Source organism: Mus musculus, chromosome 9 (assembly GCF_000001635.26).
Source record: "Mus musculus strain C57BL/6J chromosome 9, GRCm38.p6 C57BL/6J".
In the NCBI taxonomy this organism is placed as follows: domain Eukaryota; kingdom Metazoa; phylum Chordata; class Mammalia; order Rodentia; family Muridae; genus Mus; species Mus musculus.
Window position 1 is genome coordinate 108,542,907 of NC_000075.6, and position 24,559 is coordinate 108,567,465.

At 45.1% G+C, this 24,559-nt stretch overlaps 3 protein-coding genes across 17 annotated transcripts in view; 2 read left to right on the forward strand and 1 right to left on the reverse strand.

Annotated features, from left to right (window-relative positions):
• The window catches only part of Qrich1 (glutamine-rich 1), a 43,186-nt gene extending 25,925 nt beyond the window's left edge, over positions 1 to 17,261 (forward strand). For all 14 annotated transcript variants that reach the window (XM_006511810.3, XM_006511814.2, XM_006511811.4 and 11 more), the window contains 5 exons: positions 1,957 to 2,071; positions 13,056 to 13,164; positions 13,502 to 13,653; positions 14,052 to 14,142; positions 16,340 to 17,261. In XM_006511810.3, coding sequence (XP_006511873.1) covers positions 1,957 to 2,071; positions 13,056 to 13,164; positions 13,502 to 13,653; positions 14,052 to 14,142; positions 16,340 to 16,532 — 660 coding nt within the window. In that variant the 3' untranslated portion in view covers positions 16,533 to 17,261. The remainder of the gene's footprint in view (positions 1 to 1,956; positions 2,072 to 13,055; positions 13,165 to 13,501; positions 13,654 to 14,051; positions 14,143 to 16,339) is intronic.
• A 268-nt stretch (positions 17,262 to 17,529) lies between these two features.
• Positions 17,530 to 22,671, forward strand: Impdh2 (inosine monophosphate dehydrogenase 2). Of its 2 annotated transcripts, NM_001378921.1 has the most exons (15): positions 17,530 to 17,725; positions 18,128 to 18,176; positions 18,691 to 18,792; positions 18,877 to 18,951; positions 19,268 to 19,474; positions 19,886 to 19,973; positions 20,230 to 20,429; positions 20,515 to 20,605; positions 20,690 to 20,785; positions 21,007 to 21,078; positions 21,729 to 21,872; positions 21,960 to 22,104; positions 22,196 to 22,339; positions 22,421 to 22,504; positions 22,592 to 22,671. In NM_001378921.1, the coding sequence occupies exons 1-15, from the start codon at positions 17,628 to 17,630 to the stop codon at positions 22,611 to 22,613; spliced, it is 1,617 nt and encodes a 538-aa protein (NP_001365850.1). In that variant the 5' UTR covers positions 17,530 to 17,627; the 3' UTR covers positions 22,614 to 22,671. The 2 variants fall into 2 exon arrangements, with proteins under 2 accessions (NP_001365850.1, NP_035960.2); NM_011830.5 differs by lacking the exon at positions 21,007 to 21,078.
• A 9-nt stretch (positions 22,672 to 22,680) lies between these two features.
• On the reverse strand, positions 22,681 to 24,530 carry Ndufaf3 (NADH:ubiquinone oxidoreductase complex assembly factor 3). The gene is made up of 5 exons (NM_023247.2): positions 23,945 to 24,530; positions 23,650 to 23,845; positions 23,435 to 23,501; positions 23,253 to 23,353; positions 22,681 to 23,169 (listed from the first exon to the last, which is right to left on the reverse strand). Exons 1-5 carry the CDS (start codon positions 24,019 to 24,021, stop codon positions 23,053 to 23,055), a joined length of 558 nt encoding a protein of 185 aa, NP_075736.1. The 5' UTR covers positions 24,022 to 24,530; the 3' UTR covers positions 22,681 to 23,052.
• Positions 24,531 to 24,559: the final 29 nt, after the last annotated feature.

Genomic DNA, 24,559 nt, shown 5'->3' on the forward strand with positions numbered 1-24,559 from the left:
TTTTCCTTCCTTCCTTCCTTTCTTCCTTCCTTCCTTCCTTCCTTCCTTCCTTCCTTTCACAAAAGCTTAGATGTTTACTTTAGAAAAGAATATATAAAAATACATATAATTCCACCTAGAAAACCATGAGTTAAAATATATTTAATGAGGGCCAGTGAGGTGGCTCAGCCCATGAAAATACTTGCTCACCAAGCCTGGTAACCTGAATTTGATTCCCAGAGCCGATTATGTAAAGTAACTTTTTCTTAAATTACAAAGCATTTATTTAATACATTTTGCTAATGTATATAGTTTTTTTTTTTTTAAGATTTATTTATTTATTATGTGTAAGTACACTGTAGCTGTCTTCAGAAACACCAGAAGAGGGCATCAGATCTCATTACCGGTGGTTGTGAGCCACCATGTGGTTGCTGGGATTTGAACTTTGGACCTTCGGAAGAGCTCTTACCCGCTGAGCCATCTCACCAGCCCTAGTTTTTATTAAGTTATTCAAAATGTAGTGCTCAAGTGTAGGTTTTTAGGTTTTGCTATACCTTACATTAATTAATACAAAATAGTTGTTTGAAGGAATATGATTGAAGTTGTATACAAATCCCCTTGGTTTTTTGGGAGCCATGAGATGAAGGATTAACAACAGAGGAGAATGCAGACCAAGAATTTGTCGGAGAAGTAGATTTCTTCAAACCTTAAGGCTCTAGAGTAGGGCTGGTGAGGTGGCTTAGCAGGTAAGAGCACTGACTGCTCTTCTGAAGGTCCTGAGTTCAAATCCTAGCAACCACATGGTAGCTCACAACCACCAGTAATGAGATCTGATGCCCTCTTCTGCCCGTCTGAAGACAGCTACAGTGTACTTATGTATAATAATAAATAAATCTTAAAGAAGGGGGCGGGGCTCTAGAGTAAAACTTTCCCAGCATGATGGTTGAAGGCTAGTTTATTGGAACTCACTATGGACTGCTGAGAGAAGTCAGCCTCTTTCATTCCTTTTTCCTCTGATCCTAACCCAGAGTTCTTATGTACTGTCTCTGTTCATAGAAGGCTACTGTAGTATTGTAATCTTCCTTTACCAAAAAGGAAATTAAAGACTTGGATGTGCTGGGGCTGGAGAGATGGTACAGCAGCTAAGAATACTTACTATTCTTACAGATATCCTGTTTTCAGTTCTGTTCTAGGAGATCAAGTGCTTTCTTCTAACATCCAAGGGTACCCGGCATATATGCAGAAACATTCACATGCATAAATCTAAACAAAATTAAAGCTGGACATAATAGTCCCTGACTTTAATCCCAGAATGGGGGGTGCGGGTGGGGGGTGTGCAAAGGCTGATAGATCTTTCAGTTCAAGCCAGGCATGGTGGCGCATGCCTTTAATCCCAGCACTTGGGAGGCAGAGGCAGGCGGATTTCTGAGTTCAAGGCCAGCCTGGTCTACAGAGTGAGCTCCAGGACAGCCAGAGCTACACAGAGAAACCCTGTCTCGAAAAACCAAAAAAAAATAAAAAGATCTTTCAGTTCAATTCCTGCTTTTTCTAATTTTGTGAGTTTCAGGCCAGCCAAGTTGTTATAGTGACATCCCGTCTCAAAAAATTAAAAAGTTTAAAAATTACATGTATTTGCATAGTACTCTTAACAAGAACATGCCCTTGCCTATTAATAATGTACGAGTCATTTTATTTCGTGTGTGTGTGTGAGAGTAGGCATGAACAACTACATGCAGTAGTGGCAATGTGGATGTTGGGAACTGAACCTTGGTCTTCTCTACGAGCCGTAAGTGCTCTTAACTGCTGACCCGTGTCTCTACCTCCCTCTTCCCCATGGTTTTTGCTACAATGACTTGCTTATGTGGAATAGTATTTACAAAAGGTCCAGCGTTGACTCACTCTCAGTAACTTAAGAATCTGCTTGTGTCATTTAAAGTGTGCTGTGGAAATAACATTTGTTAATTACTTTCCTTTTAGTATCTTTTTGAAAATGGAAGAGTAGATGACATATTTTCTGATCTTTACTATGTTCGTTTCACCGAATGGCTACATGAAGTTCTGAAGGATGTACAGCCTCGGGTCACTCCACTTGGTAAGAGTTTACCTAGTCTTTGAATTTTTTTTTCTTTTCCTTTTAATAATGTGAACTGGTGTTTTGCCTGCATGTATATCTGTCTGTTGGAGGGGGTCTGATCTCCTGAAACTGGAGTTAGAGAACTGTGAGCTGCCGTGTCATTTCTGGGAATTGATCTAGGTCCTTGGAAGAAGAGCCAGTGCTTTTTAACCATCAAGCTGTCTCTCCAGCCCTCCACTTGGGCTTTAAGAGGATTGCTAGCTAAGTTGTTGGGTATGGTAGCACACACCATCAAGGAAGCAGTCAGGTAGATCTCTAGGAGTTCCAGGCCAGACAAGGCTTCATAAAAAGATCTTGTCTCAAAAATAAAAACTATCAAAAAAGAAAAAAAGAACAAAAATATGGATGGCATCTTTGGCTGGTTGCAGTTACAGTGGGAGGAAAGGGCATGATTCACATGCAGCAGCATGAGTCTTTGGTGCTTCCTCTGTTAGGAAAGGAGTGTTGTTCACCAGAGACCCTTGCTGATCCCTCTGGGTCACTTAACTTTCTACTATATCACCTTAGCTGGCCTGAAACTCACAAAGTAGAAAAAGCAGGAATTGACCTGAGAGATCTATCAGCCTTCGCACACCCCCCACCCGCACCCCCCATTCTGGGATTAAGGGCAGGGACTATCATGTCCAGCTTTAATTTTGTTTAGATTTATGTATGTGAATATTTCTGCATGTATACCGGGTACCCTTGTGTGACACTTGGGGCTTGCAGTACTGGTTGTCGTTGTGATTGCTACCAACTTTTCTACTTGTCCAAATTTATTAATTAAAATAAGTCATTGCCAGGAATAATAGAATGCACCTGTCTTTGGGAGCCTAACACAGGAAGATTGCTTGAGTCAAAAGGTTTAAGACCAGAGTGGGCAAAATCGTGACACCATTATCTGAGTAAAATTAAGTGAAGGAAACAGTGAAGCTTAGACCATCATTACCTGCTATCAGAACATGTTGCTCAGCGGCTGGAGAGATGCTTAGTGGTTAGAGTACTTGTTGTTACAAAGGATCCAGCTTTCTATTCCTGGCACCCACATAGTAACTCAGAACCATCTGTAACTCAGTTCCGTTGGATCCAACACCTTCTGGCCTTGAAACTGAAATTACATGACTGTCAACCATGTATCTGCTGGAGAATGAGTCCAGGTCTACTGTTCTAAACCACAGCGCCAGCTCTTCGTGCCCTATGACCTCATTTGGTTGCTAGGAACCAAACTTGAGTGTTCTGAAAGTGCAAAGTGTATTCTAACCTCTGAGCTGTCTCTCCATCCTTCCAAAATGTTTGTTCTAAGAATTTTCCATTTCTTCATCCCTCTTTAACCCAAAGCCTTTGGCAACCATTGATAGTTTTCTAATCTCCAGAGTGCTGTTGCCTTTTCTAGAATGTCATAGATTTTGAATTGTTGCTGCTGCTTTGATTGAGTGATTGATTGATTTTCAGTGTATCTGGCTAGCCTGGAACTTACAGAGATCTGTCCACCTTTGCCTCCAGAGTGTGTCATCATGCCCCAATTGAAATGACCTTATTTATTCTTTTGTGATTTTCCGATTAGCAATGCACATTCATAGCTCTTCTGTCTCTTTCTACCTTTCTTACCTTTTTGTTTGAGGCAGAATCTTACACATCTCAGGTTGACCTCAAACTATGTTGCTCAGGGTGACTGAGTTTCTGATCTTCCTGTCTTCATCTTGTACATTCTGGGGCTACAGGGGGATGTTGCCATCTCTAGGGTAGTGCTGGGAATTGAACTCTTTGTGCATGCCAAATAGCACTTTAACAACTATAGCCACCATCCTATATTTGATGCTTCTAATGCATGTAGGTGTCTGGTCTGCATGTATGCCTTATGTACTTTGTGTTTATGTGTGGTAACCACGGAGTCCAGAAGAGCATATCATCCCCTGGAACTGGAGTTACAGCTGGTTCTGAGCCACCAAGTTTTGTTTCTGGAACTAGAACCTGAGTCCTCTGGAAAAAGAGCCACTTCTTAACTGCTGAGCCATCATTCTAGCCTCTTTAAACAAGGCCTGTGCTGGTCTCACAGTTATTATGTAACTCTAACTATTTTGTTTGTTGTGTGGTTTTGTTTTTAGATAGGGATCTCACTATGTAGCCTTGACTGTTCTGGTGCTTACTGTGTAGACCAGAGCTTACTGTGTAGACCAGACTACTCAGCAACTCACTGAAATTCCTGAGTCCTGGAATTAGAGACATGTACCACCTGGCTATAGATTTTAAGTATTCAGCTCCATACCAGACTGCTCAATTTTGTTTTTCAAGGTTTTTTTATTTTCAATTATGTGATGGGTATGTACATCTGAGTGCAGGTGACCACCAGTGCATGAGGTCATGCAGGAGCTGAAGTCACACTCAGTTGTGAACTGCCCAATGTGAATACTTGGAATTGAACTCAGGTCCTTTGGAGGAGCAGCATGTGCTTTTTAACTATTGAGCTATCTCTCCAGCCTCTTTTTTTGTTTTTTGATTTTTGGTTTTCTAAAAAAATTTATTTATTATATGTGAGTACACTGTAGCTGTCTTAAGACACTCCAGAGGAGGGCATCTGATCTCATTACAGGTAGTTGTGAGCCACCATGTAGTTGCTGGGATTTGAACTCAGGATCTCTGGAAGAAGAGTCAGTGCTCTTAATCGCTGAGCCATTCCTACAGCCCTCCAGCCTCTTTTCATTTAATTTTAGTACTGAATCCACTTCCATCTGTGGATATATCACATTTTATCCATTCAGGTTTTAAAAGACACTTACTAGTAAGTACTCTTAATCCCTGAAGACAACTTTCCAGCCTATTGAGGCTTTTGTTGGGTTTTTGATTTTGTTTGGTTTTGTTGTTCTTGTTTTGTTTTGAGACAGGTTATACTTTGTATATTTCTGGCTGTCCTGAAACTCCTTCTGTAGACCAGGCTGGCCTTGAACTCACCTTTGTCTTCCTCCTGAGTGCTGGGATTTAAAGTCGTGAATTGCCACTGCTTGCTCATATCAGGGTTTTTTGTGAACAAATAACTTTAGTGGATTAGACAAGAAGTTCTAGAAATAGAGCTATCCAAATATGATAAATTTAACTTTGACAGAGGAGAAACTCAATTTAACACAGAAAAGATAGCAGTTTCAATAAGTGAGACTAGAACTAACTAGACATTCACATTCAGAAAAGTTAAATTTAATCACAGACTTAAATATAGATATGTATTTTTTTTTTTTAAAAGATTTATTTATTCATTTTATGTAAGTACACTGTAGCTGTCCTCAGACACTCCAGAAGAGGGTGTCAGATCTTGTTACAGATGGTTGTGAGCCACCATGTGGTTGCTGGGACTTGAACTCCGGACCTTCGGAAGAGCAGTCGGGTGCTCTTACCCACTGAGCCATCTCACCAGCCCTTTTTTTTTTTTTTTTTTTTAGATATGTATTTTTAAAAGGAGGATATGATACCTCTACTGGACTTCTTAATCACAGGATACTTATGTAGTACACAGGCAGAGATGCAAACAAAACACCCATTCATGTTAAATAATCTAGAAAAATGATAAGCTGGGAAGATGGCTCAGTGAGCAAACTAAACTGCGTGGTGCACAAGCATGTAGACCTGAGTTCATATTTCTAGCACTTATGTGAAAAGAGGGAGGTAGCCTGTAATCCCACCAATGGAAAACATACACCTCTCAAGTGTAGCTGAATTGGTGGGTTCAGGGTTTAGAAAGAGATAGTTTCAAAATATAATGTAGAGAACAATTAACAATATTCATCATTTTAACTTGCAGCCTCTCTACCTGCACATCCAGGCAAGTATACACACTAACAAGGGAAAATCACACTAACCTTTGAATTGGTGATGACTTTGTTTGTTTTTAAGATTTAGTTAGTTAGTGCATATGAGTACACCATCAGACACACCAGAAGAGGGCACCAGACCCCATTACAGATGGCTGTGAGCCACCATTTGGTTGCTGGGAATTGAACTCAGGACCTCTGGAAGAGTAGTTGGTGCTTTTTTTTTTTTTTTTTTTTTTTTCCAAGACAGGGTATCTCTGTGTAGCCCTGGCTGTCCTGGAACTCACTCTGTAGACCAGGCTGGCCTGGAACTCAGAAATTTACCTGCCTCTGCCTCCCAAGTGCTGGGATTAAAGGTGTACGGCACCACGCCCAGCTGTAGTTGGTTCTCTTAAGTGCTGAGCCATCTCTCCAGCCCCTGGTGATGACTTTTTAAGATACTACCAGAAGCACAATCTGAGAGAAAATTTAGTAACTTGAACTTAATATTTACACATTGGGGCTTGAGAAGTAGCTCAGTTGTTGAAAGTACTTGCTGTTTTTACAGTGGACCTGGGTTTAGTTCCCACCACCCATATAGTGCTTATAACTGTGCAACTTTAGTTCTAGGAGAGTCAGTGCCCTCTTCTGGGTTCTGTTAGGTATCAAGCATGCATGTGGTACATGGACGTCCATGCAAGCAAAATACCCAGACATTTAAAATGAAGAAGTTTAAGGGAAAAAAGGCTATAATCTGTGTATATCTGTCTGTCGACTATAGTACTTTGGAGTCTGTAAGGAAAATAAATTGAACCCATGAGCGTGCAACCACCATGATGATGTATAATACTTGTACCTCAAAAAGAATTTAACTTAATTTTTGCAAGATAATCTTAAGAGAATTAAACTAGACATGATTCATGCCCACAATTGAGAGTGCTTTGCAAGTAGAGATGGGATCACAACTTGAAGACTGGCCTGAACAATGTAACTAAATAGTAGAGGATTTGCCTACACGCATTTGGCCTTATGTTCACAAATTACCCCCACTAACCTGAAAGCAAAATCAGACACTGGAGAGCACCAGGGAAATGGTTAAATGGTTTAAAAAGAGTGCTTACTGCTCTTGCAGGAGATCTGAAGCCCCAACTATTGCATGCAGACAAACACCAACACACAAAGTGTGTGGGGGAGGGGATGGGAGGGAGTGTTAATGTGTATGTATCATAAAATAGGGGTTGGATTCTTTGTAAGGCTGTGGAGATGACACAGTTGATAAATCACTTACCTTGCTAATACAGGGACATGACTTTGATACTCCAGAACCCACTTAAGAGCCAGGGCATGGTAATGTGTGCTAGTGATCCTTTGCTAGGAAGACAAAGAGGATTCCTGGTACATTCCACCTAATGTTTCCAGCGTAATTGGTGATTTCTAGACCAATGGAAGATCCTGTTACAAAGGAGATAACACTGTATTAGTTAGGGTTTTACTGCTGTGAACAGACACCATGACCAAGGCAAGTCTTATAAAAAACAACATTTAATTGGGGCTGGCTTACAGGTTCAGAGGTTCAGTCCATTATCATCAAGGTGGGAGCATGGCAGTATCTAGGCAGGCATGGCGCAGGAGGAGCTGAGAGTTCTTTGTCTTCATCCAAAGGCTGCTAGTGGAAGACTGACTTCCAGGCAACTAGGGTGAGGATCTTATACCCACACCCACAGTGACACACCTCCTCTAACCAGGTCACACCTATTCCAACAAGGCCACACCTTCAGATCGTGCCACTCCCTGGTCCAAGGATATACAAACCATCACATTCCACTCCCTTGTCCAAGGATATACAAACCATCACACACTCCTTCCCAAGGATGACACCAGAGATTGTCTTCTTCATCCCACAAACCCATACACACATGTATCTATACATGCTTGAACATGGACACATACATGCATGCATGCATTTTTACAATTTTTGTAAATTGACATGGTAGCACAGCTCGAGAGGCAAGTAAATTCTCAAGTTCAAAGCCAGTCTGGACTCTGTAGACATTAGCAGTTCCAGGACAGCCAGTACTATAAAGTGAGACCCTGTCTTAAGGGGGGAAAATCTTTCTAAACATGTATTTGTAAAGCTGTTAATTGATTGCTTTTTGTTGTGAATCAAATGCTGAGGATTTGCTTGCCTTCCTGCATACTAAGTATAAATGATCTACTGTGGAGCTACCCCAGTCCCTGCAAACTTTTGTTTTATTTTTTGGGTTGGTGTGGGAGTTTGAGACACTTTCTCTGTGTAGATTTGGCTGTCCTGGAACTCACTCTATAGAGGAGGTTGGCCTTAAACTTGTGGCCTCTGGCTCATGAGTGCTGGGATTAAAGGCATATGCCACCACCACCTGGCTATATTCTTAAACTTTTTAATGTAACTTTTATTTACTGAAACAACTTGGAAGTTTAAGTCCATGTGGATTACCTGAATTTTAATCCTGAAACATTTGTTAAAATTTCTTTATTTTTATTTTACTTATTTTTACTGTGTTTTGTTCGTATATACATAAACACAAGGCCTAGGGTGAGATTAGAGTCAGGGCGCTGCAGGAATTGTTCCTCCACTGTGCCCCTTACAGATGGAACTTGTCAGGCCGGTGACACAAGTGCTTTATCTACTTGAGTCTTTTTGGGTTTTTGGTCCTACTTTAAAAAAAAAAAAATATATTATTTGAAACCTGGCTCAATGGGTAAAGGCACTTGACTCCAAGCCTGAGGACCAGAATTTGATTTCTGGGACCCTCGTGGTGGAAGGCGACAAATGTATCTGATGTCAACTATTTTTATTTGTTTTTGACATTTATTTATTTTATATATGAGTATGCTGTAGTTGCCTTCAGACATACCAGGAGAGGGCATCAAATGTTATAGATGGTTATGAGCTACTATGTAGTTGCTGGGAATTGAACTCAGGACCTCTAGAAAAACAGTCAATGCTTATAACCACTAAGCCATCTCTCCAACTGTCTTAATTTGGGTTTTACTACTGTGAACAGACACCATGACCAAGGCAACAACATTTAATTGCTTACAGGTTCAGAGGTTCAGTCCATTATCATCAAGGCAGAAGCATGGCAGCATCCAGGCAGGCATGCATGGTGCAGTAGGAGCCTTTACCTAAAGGCAAACAGGAACACTAGCTTCCAGGCAGCTAGAAAGAGGGTCTTAAAGCCCATGCCCACAGTGACATACCTACTCCAAGACTACATGTCCAAATAGTGCCACTCCCTGGGCCAAATATATTCAGACCACTACATTCCACTCCCTGGGTCTCATAGGCTTGTTCAAATACATGCATCTATGGGGACCATACCAACCCATAGCATGAAAATACATTTAATCCAACTTCCAAAGCTCCATAGTCTATAGCAGTCTCAACAATGTTAAAAGTCTAAAGTTCAAAGTCTCTTCTGAAATTCATCCAATCACTTAACTATAATCCCTAAATCCAGACAGGAAAACAGCGGGGCAAACTCCAAACTCGGTATTTCCATATCTGATGTCAAAGGAGTCTAAAGATCTCAAATTTCTTTTTCTTCTTTTTTGACTGTAGCAAACTTCTTTCTCCTGGGCTAGTTCCACTCCCTGTTAGCAGCTTTCCTTAACAGATAGTCCACAGCTCTGGCATCTCAAAAATCTTGGGGTCTCCAAGGCAACTTCAGTGTTGCAGCTTCTTGTTTCAATGTCTGGAATCCACACATGGTTTTCTGGCCTCCTCCTAAGGGCTGGCATCACTTCTCCAGCTCTGCCCTCTGTAGTACTCTAAGCTCAGGTTGATTCACTCCACTGCCACTGCTGTTCTTGGTGATCCCATGATACTGGCATCTCCAATATGCTGGGGTCTTACACTACAACTAGGCTTCACCAATAACCTCTACTAGGGCTCTCTTCATGGTGCCAAGCCTCAACTCTTTTGCATGACCCCACACGTTCTCCAATGTCCTTCCCTGGCCTCTCACAGCTGTTCTTCATGACCCCTTCATGCCTTCAAAACCAGTACCACCTGGGTGACTCTTACACATTACCAAGAATAGCTGCAGCACAAGGTACAACTTTTGCTGTCTCTGGAACATAGCTTCTTTTTGCTCTCACAAAACACTTCCCAGATGATTTCACCTTAGTGATGCTGGTCTCAGTCACCACTAATTTCTTAGCTCAAGCTAATCAGCATCAATTGTCCCAGTATTCCCTTCTGTTCTTAACTCTAAAGCCAGAGAGAGCTACATGGCCAAAGCTGTTGAGTTCTTCCTGTGGCTGGAACATGATCCTGGTTATTACCAGCTTTGTTTTCCAACTCCCTGACTGCCTAAGCTTGACTGTCCTTGCTCTGTAGATTGACCTTGAATTCAGAGATGTACATGGCTCTGTCTCCTGATATTAAAGGCATGTACCATCATGCCTAGACTTAAGCTTTTTTTCACCTAGAACTTGCTCTGTCCCAGGCTGGCCTTGAACTCAGAGATCTGCTTGGCTTTGTCTCCTAGAATTAAAGGTGAGTAGCACCATGCCTGAACCTAAGGTTAGCTGGGTGGCATCTTGCTCCAGGGTTCCATTCCCTTAATCTGTTACCTCCTAGAACACTGGATTCAGCTCCATTCTCCTTCCTGGTGTCCCTTTACTACTTGAGCCATGTATTTTATATTTTTCCTTTCTTTATAAAAGTGAACTTTAGTAACCACACAACAGAATTTTTTGAGATTTCCTTTTTCAAAGCAATTAATCTAAATCTCTTCACTTAACTCTCAATAGACTCCTCAGACAATGGCAAAAAGCAGCCACATACTTCACCTCAAAAACAGTCTCTAGGCCACATACTAAAATTCTTCTCCACTGAAACCTCTTGGGCCTAGTCTGTACAGTTCAAGTCACTCACTAACAGAGTCTTCCATATTCCTACTGAGATGGTCATTAAGCCCCACTTAAAGGATCCCACTGCTTTCCAAATCCAAAGTCCCCAAACCCACATTCTTCCAAACAAAAGCCTGGTCAAGCCTATCACAGCAATACCCCAGTCACTGCTACTAGCTTCTGTCTAAGTTTGGGCTTTAGTGCTGAGAACAGACACCATGATCAAGGCAACTCTTATAAGGACAACATTTCCTTGGGTCTGGTTTACAGGTTCAGAGGTTCAGTCCATTTTCATCACGGCAGGAGCATGGCAGCATCCAGGCAGGCATGGTGCAGAGGAGCTGAGAGTCAGTGGCACTGTGATTCAGGAAGAGTGGTCATTTGCCTGAAATTGCTTAGAGATGACTTCCTGAGGAGGCTGTGTTGTGCTGCTCACCCTATGTTGAAAGGGCTTCAGACACATCTGGGAAATGGAAAGCAATTCCCATTGCTGCTGTGCTAGGATGATAGATACATTGTTCAACAGACAGGCATAATTGGGCAGTACAATTTCAACACTCGAGAATCAGATAAGATTGTAAGTTCCAGGCTGGCCTGGGCTACATACTGAGTCAAAGGCCAGCTTAAGCATCAGGGGGAGCCAGGCATGGTGGTGCCAACGCCTTTAATCCCAGCACTTGGGAGGCAGAGGCAGGCGGATTTCTGAGTTCAAGGACAGCCAGGGCTATATAGAGAAGCCCTGTCTCACAAAAAGAACAACAAAAAGGAGAGACTGCCTTGATTAATTGATCAATCAAAGAAACAAGAAATGATCTAGAAGTGTCTTTGAGAAATAAATGTGCTTTAAAGTAATAATAGGATGGTTTAATTTTTGTGTTGTTTTGTTTTTCATTCCAGAAGTGTTACCTTCACTTCCTGACTATATAATTTTAAAAGTCTTTGGAGACATGGGCTGTGTCAGCTCATCTGCTAAACATGTGCCCAATATACAAATACTTGCACATCTTTAAAGGCCTTGAGCACATGAAGGTGCCATAGTGGTCAAATCAAATGATGTGTTTCTAGTTTTTCAGGTTCCGACTGTTGCCCTTTTGAACCCTATAAGTAGCTATAAGTTTACTTGGGTATTAGTAATAAGTGCTATTTTGGAGGAAACTAGGAATTTAAGTATCAGTCTTCTCTCTTCTGTTCATAAAAATGCCTTGCTAGCCAGAGATAGTAGATGTATAAGGTATATATGCTCCAAATCTCTGTGCTGTAGCACCCTCAAAATAGGTGGACTGAGAAGTCAAGGGTTGCTATAAGCACTTGTTGCTCTTGGAGAGAACCCAGATCAACTCCCAGCCACTACCACGTGGTAGGTAGTTGACAACCATCTGTAACTCCACTTCAGGGGATCAGATACCATCTCCTGACCTTCACAGGCACCAGGCATTCACTTAATGCACACACAAGCACAGAGGTGACACTCATCTGCACAAAATAAAATCTTAACATAGAAGCAGAGTTTGGGTTGTAGCTTTAAGTAATTTATTTTCCTTAAGCACAGTCCTAAGCTAATCATCTTTGATTGGGGCGAGTAGGAAGAAAAATTATAAGTAGCAACAGTTTTCTATCACCTTGAAACTTAACTAGAAACAAGTTGTCATTATCAGGGTCTAACACAGAGATTTAATTGCAACCCAGGGATCTGTGTTTTTGTTGTTTTGTTTTATTTATTTTATGTAGGTAAGTACACCATCTGCATGTATACTTCATGTCAGAAGAGGGCATCAGATCTCAGTATTGATGGTTGTGAGCCACCATGTGGTTGCTGGGAATTGAACTCGGGACCTCTGGAAGAATACAGTGCTTTTGCACTATCCACCCTCCATTTCCAGATTGCTCTAACCACTGATCCATCTCTCCAAACACACACACACCATTTGGTTTTTGTTTGTTTAAATAATTCCTTTGTATTTTTTTATGGGCATTGATGTTTTGCTTGCATGTATGTTTTTGTTGAGGGTGTCTCATTTCCTGGAATTGGAGGTACAGACAGGTGTGAGCTGCCACGTCAGTGCTGGGAATTGAACCAGGGTCCTCTGGAAAAGGAGCCAGTGCTCTCAACCTACGAACCATCTCTCAAGCCCCAGATCTGTGTTTTAACTAACTCTAGATTATTTAACTATACTATAGTGATATTTGCCCAGATTAAGAATGTCCCTGTGTAGTCCTTGCTCCTTCTGGTCCTAGTTTATGTGGAACTCTGTCATGCAGTTGTTACAGTGGTGTTCTGTTCCACCTAGGCTATGTGTTGCCCAGTCACGTGACTGAAGAGATGCTGTGGGAATGTAAGCAGCTTGGGGCACATTCCCCTTCCACACTGCTGACCACCCTCATGTTCTTTAACACCAAGTAAGTACTCTAGGAGCTACTACTAGCAGCTACCCAGTGACGACTGGGAAAACCAGGAGGACTTTTGTATTCCTCTGATACAATTGAGAAATTTTTGAAGTAGTTTGAGTTCCAGTCGGCTGCGTTTGTGTGTGGTCAGTGGTAAGGGACAAACAGCCTTGCCACACCCCCTTCAGTCTGTGTTGATAGGGTTCTTTCTCTGGACAGTATGCTTGGACATGGCCCTACCTAGATCCTGGGAGTGGGGATGGTTCATCTCAGTCACTGATGGGCAGAAAGTAAATTATCATATCCTCCTGGCATCCCTCTCTTTGCCTTGCTTGTACTTGTGGTCCAGGTACTTCCTGTTGAAGACTGTAGATCAGCACATGAAGCTGGCTTTCTCTAAGGTCCTCCGACAGACAAAGAAGAGCCCCTCGAATCCTAAGGATAAAAGCACGAGCATCCGCTACCTGAAGGCCCTCGGAATACACCAGACTGGCCAGAAAGGTAGTGGGGACTGGGAATAGGGATAACAGCCGGAGGCGCTGATCCTGCGCTGACTTTGCCCTGTGGGAATGTGTGTGCTAGTTGAGGTTGTCTGAGCAGAAATTATCTGCTTCCTTTTTCTTGGACAAAAGCTCTAAACAGTCCCCTCCAGCACTGTCTACTGTTCATCCCTTTCTTCTTTAACCCAGGATTTCTCTGTTGGGTGGCTGAATGCCTAAAGTTAAGGTTTGTGTTACCATGCCAAGTCTGTCCTGTGTGTGTTATGTGTGTGCAGCCCACATGCATGCTTGTCAGAGCACAGATGCCAACATATAAGTGGTCAGAGCATAACTTGAAATCAGTTTTCTCCTCCTGTTGGATTTGGAAATTGAACTTATTTTTGTTTGTTTTTCAAATAGTTACAGATGACATGTATGCAGAGCAAACAGAGAATCCAGAGAATCCACTAAGGTGTCCCATCAAGCTCTACGATTTCTACCTCTTTAAATGGTGAGCAAGCTTTGTAAATTGACGTGTGTGTGTGTGTGTGTGTGTGTGTGTGTGTGTGTGTGTGTGTGCGCGCGCATGTGTTGTTTTTATGGGAGTATGACCTTGAACTGATTCCAGAATAGAACTACAAACTGCCTCCTCATGATAAAATAAATTTAGAAAATAAAGATGGCTGGGCGTGGTGGCACACGCCTTTAATCCCAGCACTCAGGAGGCTGAGGCAGGCGGATTTCTGACTGAATTCAAGGCCAGCCTGGTCTACAGAGTGAGTTCCAGGACAGCCAGGGCTATACAGAGAAACCCTGTCTCGAAAAACCAAAAAAAAAAAAAAAAAAAAAAAAGAGAGAGAGAGAGAAAGAAAAGAAAAGAAAAGAAAAGAAAAGAAAAGAAAAGAAAAGAAAAGAAAGATGACTCTTGGCGGTGGTTGGCTACTCCTTTAATCTTAGTACTTTGGAGGCAGAGGCCAGCAGATCTCTGAGTCTCAAGAATGGCCAAGAGTTCACAGAGAAACCCTGTCTTTTTTTTTTTTTTTGGTTTTTCAAGACGGTTTCTTTGTGTAGCTCTGGCTGTCCTGGAGCTCACTTTGTAGACCAGGCTGGCCTGGAACTCAGAAATCCGCCTGCCTCTGCCTCCCAAGTGCTGGGATTAAAGGCGTGTGCCACCTCGCCCTGCGAGAAACCCTTTCTTGAAAACAAGAAAAATAATAAAGATGTACACAGATACCAAAAGAGAAATTAGGGGTGTTGGCTCAGGATTAGAGTGATAATGTCTGGTGTGCCCTGAATTAAATCCTCAGTACTGCCAAAGAAATGACTTTTGTTTGGAGTCACAAAAAAACTCTCTGTATAACCTAGGTTATCCTGAGACTCACTTAGATCAGGTTGGCCTCAGACTTGAATTCACACTGTCTACCTCCCTCTGCCTCTTGAGTGCTCAGAGTAATGGTCTCTCCCACCACACCTAGCCAAAAAGTGTCATATACACAACACTATAGTATAAATGGATCATGAACTCCACTAGCCACTTCTTTTGAGACATTGTTTCTTCTATGTAGCTTTGGGTGGCCTATAAATCATTCTGTAACTAGGCTGGCCTCACACAAGAGATCTGTCTGCCTTTGACAGACAGTACTGAGGTTAAAAGTGTGCATCACCACAGCAGGCTCTGACGTAACTTCACAGAGGGTATACAGGTACAAAGGCTTTTTTCTTTACTTTCTTTCTTTTTTATAGTATAGAATAGAGTTTATTAAGGGCAAAGGGGGGGAGTCAAGAGGATAGTAGTGGCAGAAAAGGCAGAGAGGGGGAGAGAATAGAGAAGTAGAGGCCAGCCATGAGCATGTGGAGAGAAGGGGGGAAGGGAATAGGGAAGAGAGGGGGAAGGGAATAGCCCAAGAGGGCAAGAGAGAAGCAAGAGCAGCTTTTTTCTTTTAAAATCACACGGTGGACATTGTCACTGGCTCAAAGTTTATTGCTGGTGCCATCAGCATAGGGGTGTTGGGGTTCCTTTAGGTTTCTGATTGTATTCTTGTCATAGCAGGTTGGTACATCCTCTTCCTATCAATGTCAGAACAGCTTTTGTGGCTATGGGTCTTTGTACTTTCATTAGAATAAAACCTTCAGTGAGTTCGTCACTCTTCTATAAGTGATGAACAATTTCCCAATGCACTTGCATTGCTATTTCATGTCTGCTGCTTGAAAAGCCCATAACCATACTTTACATCCAAGAGTTTTCCCTTTTCTGGACATTACTAGCAGCTCCAATAAAGCATATTTAGATCGCCTACCTTTGTCCTCAGCTATTTCCTCTGTCGCTCTTACCTAGTATCAGTTCTTACATATTTTTATAACATGTCAGGAACCCTGCCCACTTAATTAACATCTGTACCTAATATAAAGCTGACACATGTTCCTTAAATTTTGAGTGGATGAGGGAATGGCTGTGAGACTGTTGGAGCACGCTGAGTACTGAAGAGGTACTGAGTACTGAAGAGGTACTGAGCCCAGAGAAGGTGGTTATTGGCCTTTGCTGCTGAGTTAAAAACAATGTGGGTAAACAGCTGGAGCTAGGTCTTCTAGATGCTTATCTGCTGCCAATGGGATATAGATAGATTTAAGTAGTTCAACCTGAAATTGTTTGGGAGGCTCAAACAGGAAGGGTTAGAATTATGCTATTACTTACTGAAATTCTTCTTCAGCCCTCAGAGTGTGAAAGGCCGAAATGACACCTTTTACCTGACACCTGAGCCAGTTGTAGCTCCCAACAGCCCAATCTGGTACTCAGTCCAGCCTATCAGCAGAGAACAGATGGGACAGATGCTGACCCGGATCCTGGTTATACGAGAAATCCAAGAAGCCATTGCCGTGGCCAATGCAACCACCATGCACTGAGGTGCCTCAGCTATAGGAAAAAAGATCCAGGAAAAACCAGACAGACTTTCACACTAAAGGAGAGGCCTCCACATTTTTTTTTAATTTGTAGTTATGATGCTTTTCAGGCTACTTCTGTTCAAAATGTAAAAGACGATATTGCCCTCTTTGCATCTTCATAAAATGGGCAGACCCCTGGTTCATAGGGATCTGGGTTTTCTGAGAACCTGGTGTCCTAGGAAGTGGTTGGCTTTTTCTTTTCTCTTTTTTTCTTTTGTCTGGGGCGTGGGGAAAGGAACTTGGACTGTATGGAGAGATACAGACCCTTCCCTTCCTCAGGGAAGATGGAGCTGCTGATGCATCAGCCTGTCACTCGGAATCGGCAAACTTTACTGACCACTCAGAGCCACATTTGTTTTTTGTTTTTTGTTTTTTTTTTTTGTAATGCTCAGACATAAACTTAACATCTTGATGGAAGAAGAATAAGGGGAACTTCAATTATGATTTTTATCCAGACAATTTCTATTACACCCTTCTTTATGACAAGTGACATAAAAGTTAAAGTAAAAACTTTACCATGCGCTTTTTTTTTTTTTTGGCCTAACATTGAGGCCTTAAAAATGAGGCTCCTGTGCCTGATGGAATTCTTGTAACATACACTTGTGTATCATATAAAGATACCACTCTTTCTCTTATGTATTCTTATTCTAGTTGTTTATTAAGAATGACAAGCACGTCTTTTCAACAAGCTACTGGAGAACGTGTCTTTATTTGGGGGAGGAGCTCTGCGGGGGCGGGGGAGTGGAAACAAAACTTAATTGAATGGGCCTGGATCCTGCTGTGGTGGGATGCGGGGAGGGGTGGGACAGGAAACAGGCCTTTGGCCTTGGGCCTGTGAGCTCGATAAGCACGTGGTTACCCAGCTCTGCCAGCTCCGCCTCTATACGGGGCGTGGCCCTCAGTACGCACGCCCTACGCCTGGCGTCATCGACGCACGCAACGTGTGACGGAATAATCTAGTTTATATTGGCGCGGTCCGGACGGCAGAGGCCTCTGCGGCGCGGTCCTCGGAGCGGCGCGGTTCTCGGAGCCACGCGTCTGTCTTCCTCCGTGGTCATGGCGGACTACCTGATTAGCGGAGGCACCTCTTACGTGCCGGACGACGGGCTCACAGCGCAGCAGCTCTTCAACTGCGGGGACGGCCTCACCTACAAGTGCGGGTCTAGGGCACCCATCGGGGCGAGGCGAGGGGCCGCACGCTGGCGAGAAGGCCGGATGAGGGAGGGCTTCATTGAAACTGGTGGGAGCGGATGGGGAACAGAATCCGGGAATTCCTTATCGCCGAAGACTAACTTCGACATATGTGAAGCAGGGGCAGGGGTTTAGAGGGTGATTTCAATAGTATTTAATACTTGAGTCGTGAGACACAGTTCTCTGGATATGTGGAATATGTTAGCGTGCACTAATGACACCTCGGTGGCATCCACCCAGTGACATTTTGCCTGTGTCACACTTGCTGGTACAACTCCCTGCTCAAGAGTTTTATGGGATGATATATGGAGTTGAAGTTTCTTGGTGTCACAAGCCTGAGAGACCTGCTTATTTCCCTCCTACAGTGATTTTCTCATTCTTCCTGGGTATATCGACTTCACTGCAGATCAGGTGGTGAGTAATAAGGCACTGGATTTTTGGTTTGGGGGGTTCCTTTTTTTTTTTTTTTTTTTTCTGAGACAGGGTTTCTCTGTATAGCCCTGGCTGTCCTGGAACTCACTCTGTAGACCAGGCTGGCCTTGAACTCAGAAATCCGCCTGCCTCTGCCTCCCAAGTGCTGGGATTAAAGGCGTGCGCTACTTCTGCCTGGCTCTATTTTGTTTTTGAGACAGCCTGCCTACATTACTTTGGCTGTTCCAGAAGTGGTTTTGTTGACCCTAATTATTAGTGTCAACGCTCAGTCTTGTTTCTGAGTGGGTACTGTTATTACAGTAGGCATGTGCCCCTGTACCCACTCTAGGAACTGGATTGGTAAATATCTAGGAGGGGTAAGATGCTGCTGTTCGTTACTGTGAGCTTACTGCACCAGGCTAGGCTTTGTGGTGAACATGGCAGCTCACCCAGGGCTCCTGGGATGGACCCTGAGGAATAAGCTGTATTTTCCTTTGCTGGTCCTTTTTCTCCTCAGGACTTGACGTCTGCTCTAACTAAGAAGATTACACTAAAGACCCCATTGGTTTCCTCACCCATGGACACTGTCACAGAGGCTGGAATGGCCATCGCGATGGCGGTAAGGCTTGAGCGCCATGGGTGCCATCTTATAGCCAAAGATTGTGTTTCTGTTTTATCACTTACTTGTGTGTTCGTCTTGTAGCTTACAGGAGGTATTGGTTTCATCCACCACAACTGCACACCTGAATTCCAGGCCAATGAAGTTCGGAAAGTGAAGGTTAGAAGGCCAAGCATCATGGCCAAGAGTTGCTGGGAATTAGAGGCGTGGGGTGGAAGTGGAGGGTTTGTTTTGCTAAGCGTCCTTTCTCCTGCTGTGAGCTTCAGCTACTGAGGAGGAAGACCCAAGACCCCATTTCTTAGCTAGAGCACGCACGGTGCTTCCAGACCCCCTATGTCCATGTTTGAGCATTTCATTTCATTTGTTTCCGTGGCTCTGCTATACAGGACACTTAGGCATGGACCTCATCCTTTAGAACAGGGGCCTGATGACAGTGATATCAAAGATACAGTGACCTTCTCACCATTCCTTCCAGAAATACGAACAGGGATTCATCACTGACCCCGTGGTCCTTAGCCCCAAGGATCGTGTACGCGATGTTTTTGAGGCCAAAGCCAGGCATGGCTTCTGTGGTATCCCCATCACAGATACAGGCCGGATGGGGAGTCGATTGGTGGGCATCATCTCCTCAAGGGACATTGATTTCCTCAAGGAGGAAGAGCATGACCGGTTCTTGGAAGAGGTGGGTGCCACTGGCTGAGGAGAAACTAAGGTCTAAGCCCAGACTGGAGGAAGCATGCAGTTTCTTTTTACTTCTATGACACTGCTGACAGTCTCATTTCCTGTCCAAGGAAAATGCTCAGCTATGTTTCTTACTACTTCATGTGATCCCTGCATCCATCCCTTCTTCCTGCTGTGCCTCTGCTGTCTACATGTCTGTAACGTTTGTGCTTCCTTTCTTCGCCATGCTCTTGTGTGGTCCTCTCTAGAGAGGCTGCTCCTGCTGCTGTGTTCTCCATAACTACTGGCTGCCTCTCAGGAGGGGCGGCTCTGGTCATGTATGTGATCGTGGTGGTCTTTTGATAGTATAGTTTGACCTATGGGTAAAGGAGGGTCCTGGTCTGACTGGCCTTTGCCTCTTGACTCATCCTAGATCATGACTAAGAGGGAAGATTTGGTGGTCGCCCCTGCCGGCGTCACTCTGAAAGAGGCAAATGAGATTCTGCAGCGAAGTAAAAAGGGTGAGGCCTGGCCTACAAGGTGGAAAGGGGCTCAAATTATTTTATTTTTATTATTATTTTGGTTTTTCGAGACAGGGTTTCTCTGTGTAGTCCTGGCTGTCCTAGAACTCACTCTATAGACCAGGCTGGTCTCAAACTCAGAAATCCGCCTGCTTCTGCCTCCCGAGTTCTGGGATTAAAGGCGTGCGCCACCACCGCCCAGCTAGGGGCTCAAATTATATTCAGAACCGTGACTTGTTTCCTGCTCTGTCTTCAGGAAAGTTGCCCATTGTGAATGAAAATGATGAGCTGGTAGCCATCATTGCCCGGACAGACCTAAAGAAGAATCGTGATTACCCCCTGGCCTCCAAAGATGCCAAGAAGCAACTGCTGTGTGGGGCAGCCATTGGCACTCATGAGGATGACAAGTATAGGCTGGACTTACTGGCCCTTGCTGGTGTGGATGTAGTGGTTTTGGTAAGCTGCATTATAAATAAGGCAGGACTTAATGAGGTGATTGCCATATCATGGTGTAGCTAGTATTTCCTTCTTCCTGTTCTAGGACTCTTCCCAGGGAAACTCCATCTTCCAAATCAATATGATCAAATACATCAAGGAGAAGTATCCCAGTCTACAGGTCATTGGAGGCAATGGTAAGGGAAGACAGTACTGAGCGGGGGGAGATAATGCTCTCTGCCACGGGACCCTCCCTCATGAGCCTCTCTGTTTCACTGTAGTAGTCACTGCTGCGCAAGCCAAGAACCTCATAGATGCAGGTGTAGATGCTTTGCGAGTCGGCATGGGAAGTGGTTCCATCTGCATCACCCAGGAAGGTAAAACTACACTTTGATTTGGGCCGTTGGCTCTTAGGGGAAATTACACTAGACTCCTCCAACATGGGCAACTCTAGGGCCAAACGGGCCTCTTGGATGGGTGACATGGCTGGAAGCAAGACAAGTTCTTGTCATCCCTCACCTGCCACTCCCTGCCTAGCCTGGCCTCCTTGCTCCTGCTCTGTGCCCTCTCTAAACTCTGGTCTGTTTGTTTTATTTAGCGGCTCCCAAGATCCCACCAGACATAAAGTCCCACAGCCCCAAATGCCCTTCTACTGTCTCGGGCTGCTATAGTAAGTCCGGCCCGGCCCACTGGCCCGGCCCAGCTGCCCACTGCCCGGCTGCTTGGTTGATGTAGCTGTAGCTCCCAGGGTTTGTGGTGCTGTTGGGTGGGCAGGGCAAACAGATGTACAGACCATGGTTTGGGGGCTGCTTGAGACCACAGCTCCTTCCTAGGGTGCTCCTAGAGCAGGGCCTCCTTCCTAAGGCCGGCCCTGCTCTGTCCACATACTCTGCAGTAGGCATGGCTCAACAACCACTTCTTCAACTCCTTCTCTCTATTATCACTGCCCTGATCCCGCCTGAGCTGTTCACTATGCAGGAAAGGCAAGGCCTGACTTGGCATCTCTAGATACTAACTGCACGGTGATTCTTGCCCCATCTGATACCAGCTGGGCGGGGCTTCCCGGCTGCTATAAGCTGCATGTGCCTGAGGCTGCCCTGGGCCCTGAACACATACATGCACGAGCACATGCAGAGGTGAAGGCAGCACAGGTGTTTGTACTATTTCAGGCAGATAGGTAGCAGCCATCCCAAACACATCTCTTCATCGGCTATGGACTTGGTATAGGTGTCTTTCAGAGCTACTGGGTCCTGTGAGTAGCCTCTTGGCATCCCCTTATCCTAGTATTACACACCCATCTGTCCCTCCATCTCTCAACAGTGTTGGCCTGTGGGCGGCCCCAAGCCACAGCAGTGTACAAGGTCTCTGAGTATGCCCGTCGCTTTGGTGTTCCTGTTATTGCTGATGGAGGAATCCAAAATGTGGGTCATATTGCCAAAGCTTTGGCTCTTGGGGCTTCCACAGGTAAGGCCTAGTAACCTTAGGGCTTGCTAGAGTTCCCTTTCCTGCCCTTCTCAGATCATGCCTCTAACTTCATTTGTCTGTCCCCAGTCATGATGGGCTCCCTCCTGGCTGCCACCACTGAGGCCCCTGGCGAGTACTTCTTCTCAGATGGGATCCGGCTGAAGAAATACCGAGGTATGGGTTCTCTTGATGCCATGGACAAACATCTCAGCAGCCAGAACCGATACTTCAGGTGAGACAGGCAGACAAGTCAGCCCACCAAATCCTGCCATTTGCTCTCAGCCCTTTGTCAACTTTGTTCATGTCTCTACCTCATCTAACAGTGAAGCTGACAAAATCAAAGTGGCCCAAGGAGTTTCAGGGGCAGTGCAGGACAAGGGGTCTATCCACAAGTTCGTTCCTTACCTGATTGCTGGCATCCAGCATTCCTGTCAGGACATTGGTGCCAAGAGTTTAACCCAAGTCAGGTAAGCTTGGGTAGCTGGGGATAGGAGTGGTGTGCGGCCAGCTACTGTCTGCATCTGCATCTAATACCTGCTTCTCCACAGAGCCATGATGTACTCGGGGGAGCTTAAATTTGAGAAGAGGACATCCTCTGCTCAGGTGGAAGGTGGCGTCCACAGCCTCCATTCGTAAGTAGCCCCTATGCTTGGGTGGAAGCTTGTGCCAGCCTCAGACATTCTCCTTCCTCCTAAACTCAAGATGGTTTCTCCCTACAGGTACGAGAAACGGCTTTTCTGAAAACAGATCCAGTATATGCCTTGAATTTTTCAATAAAAGTTTGGGAAAAAAAAAGTGACAACTGATCTTTGAGTTCAATGGGCACTTGCAGTTTTTGTGGTCCCCACCATCACACATGTTCATAGCATAGTCTCATTTGTGACAGAGCCTTGGGCCATGCCCTGTGGACTTCATGGACCTGTAGTTCTACTTCTAAAGAAGTTGGGAAAGCTATTGGGGTCTCCTCAAATCTGCCTCCTAGCCTTTAAGGGACCAGGGAATATCCTACATTGTCTGGGTGAAAACAACCCTTAGTCATTCCCGTCCCCCTTCCCGTCAGCAGCCAAACTGAGCAACAAAAATATGTAAGAGGAGTATAAATTATTATCCTGGGTGAGCATGACAAGTGTGGAGAAAGCGTTGAGAGCATGCAGTGCCCTCCTTGATGGTTCCTGATGTGTCATTCTGAGGCTTGACCCAAAGAAGCCAGTGCAGTCTCTCCAGGAGGGGGAATGAGGGCAGCTCCTGTCACTCGACCTTCGTGGCACAGGAAGTTGAAAGTGGCACAGGCATTGGGCTGCAAGGAGAACAGCATGAGAATTAGCATGCCTGGGCTGAGTAGGCTTGAACTAGGTGGACTTGTCACGTCCAACGACCTACCGTGTCCTGGACCTCCACAGCAATTCCCCGCTGCCTCATGGCCTGTAGTACTTGAGGGTGCAGCCGCTCAGTCTTGTTTCCAGTGCCCACCACAACAATCTCTAAGGGTGGAGACAACCAAACGATGAGGGTCTGATAGAGAGGTGGTCACTTAGGACCCAGTGCTACCCACTGCCCCATACCTATCCTAGGTTCCAGCATCCAGAAAAGGGAGAAGCTCTCTTCAGTGATATCCTGATGAGATCCCACCTGTATGGTAGCAGAGGCCATTCAACACATCAAATCTATACAGCCTTTACTCACAGCGACACTAATAGGCAACAAAATAAAGCTAAATTTGCTAGGAGGGAGTGGCTTCTGGCGCTATTTAAATTTCAATGTAGGGGAGAAGGCTCACGTTCCACTGGACCACCGTCTGTGGGAGCAGCACGCAAGGGCCAAACACGCGATTTCCGCAGATAGTGAAGCCTCTGCTACTGTAGCTGTCGATGTACACGGCCTGAGGGAACTCGCTTTGCAGCAGTGAGATGCGAGTCCGCTGGTATAACTCATCGTCCGCCGGAGAAAGCCGGTGTCCCCGACGCGGGTTCCTCCTGCGGAGGGCTAAAGTCAGGAAGTCGTGGCCCGGCCGGACTATGCGGGATTGAAAGGTCCGAGGCCAAGTGGTCAGAGGCTGGACAGGGGATGCTCACCACAGCCGGTCGACGTGCCGACAGAGCGGCGCAGGTCGCGTTCGGAAAAGGCAGCGAAATCCTAGAGCAGTAGCCATGGCTGCAACGGCGCTTAACGACCCGGTCGTAGGGACAGAGTTGTCTGTCTCAAAGTAGCCACAGCGCCCCTTGCGTCCCGGAGGGCACCGCGCACCTTGAACGGCGCAGTAGGCCAATGCAGAGCCTCTGTCTCCCCATGCGGGTGTGTCAGCACCTGTCGCCCACCCCGCCCCATGCCTCCAGCGACAGTCCCTAAGGAGGAGGGGGAAAAACACCTGCTAGTACGGGCGCCCTAAGGGTATTGTTTAGGCCACTGCCGCGGCCTGTTCCTGGGATTCTCAGCCATTATTCGGGCTCCCAGGGACCAGGGCGGGGCAGCTGCGCACCTGGTCCTGTTATGAACACCTGGCCAGGGTGTGGTGCCAGCCTCCAGGCCCTTAATCCCAGGCTTTGGAGAATCGGGCTCCGGGGGCGGGGCAGATGGCTAAAATTTCCCTAGCTAGTCTCGAAATCGCTGCTTTCCCCAACCGTCACCAGCGCGACCGTTGGCGACGGCGCAGCGCTCCATGAGAGGCGTGGCCGAGCATGGATTGGCTT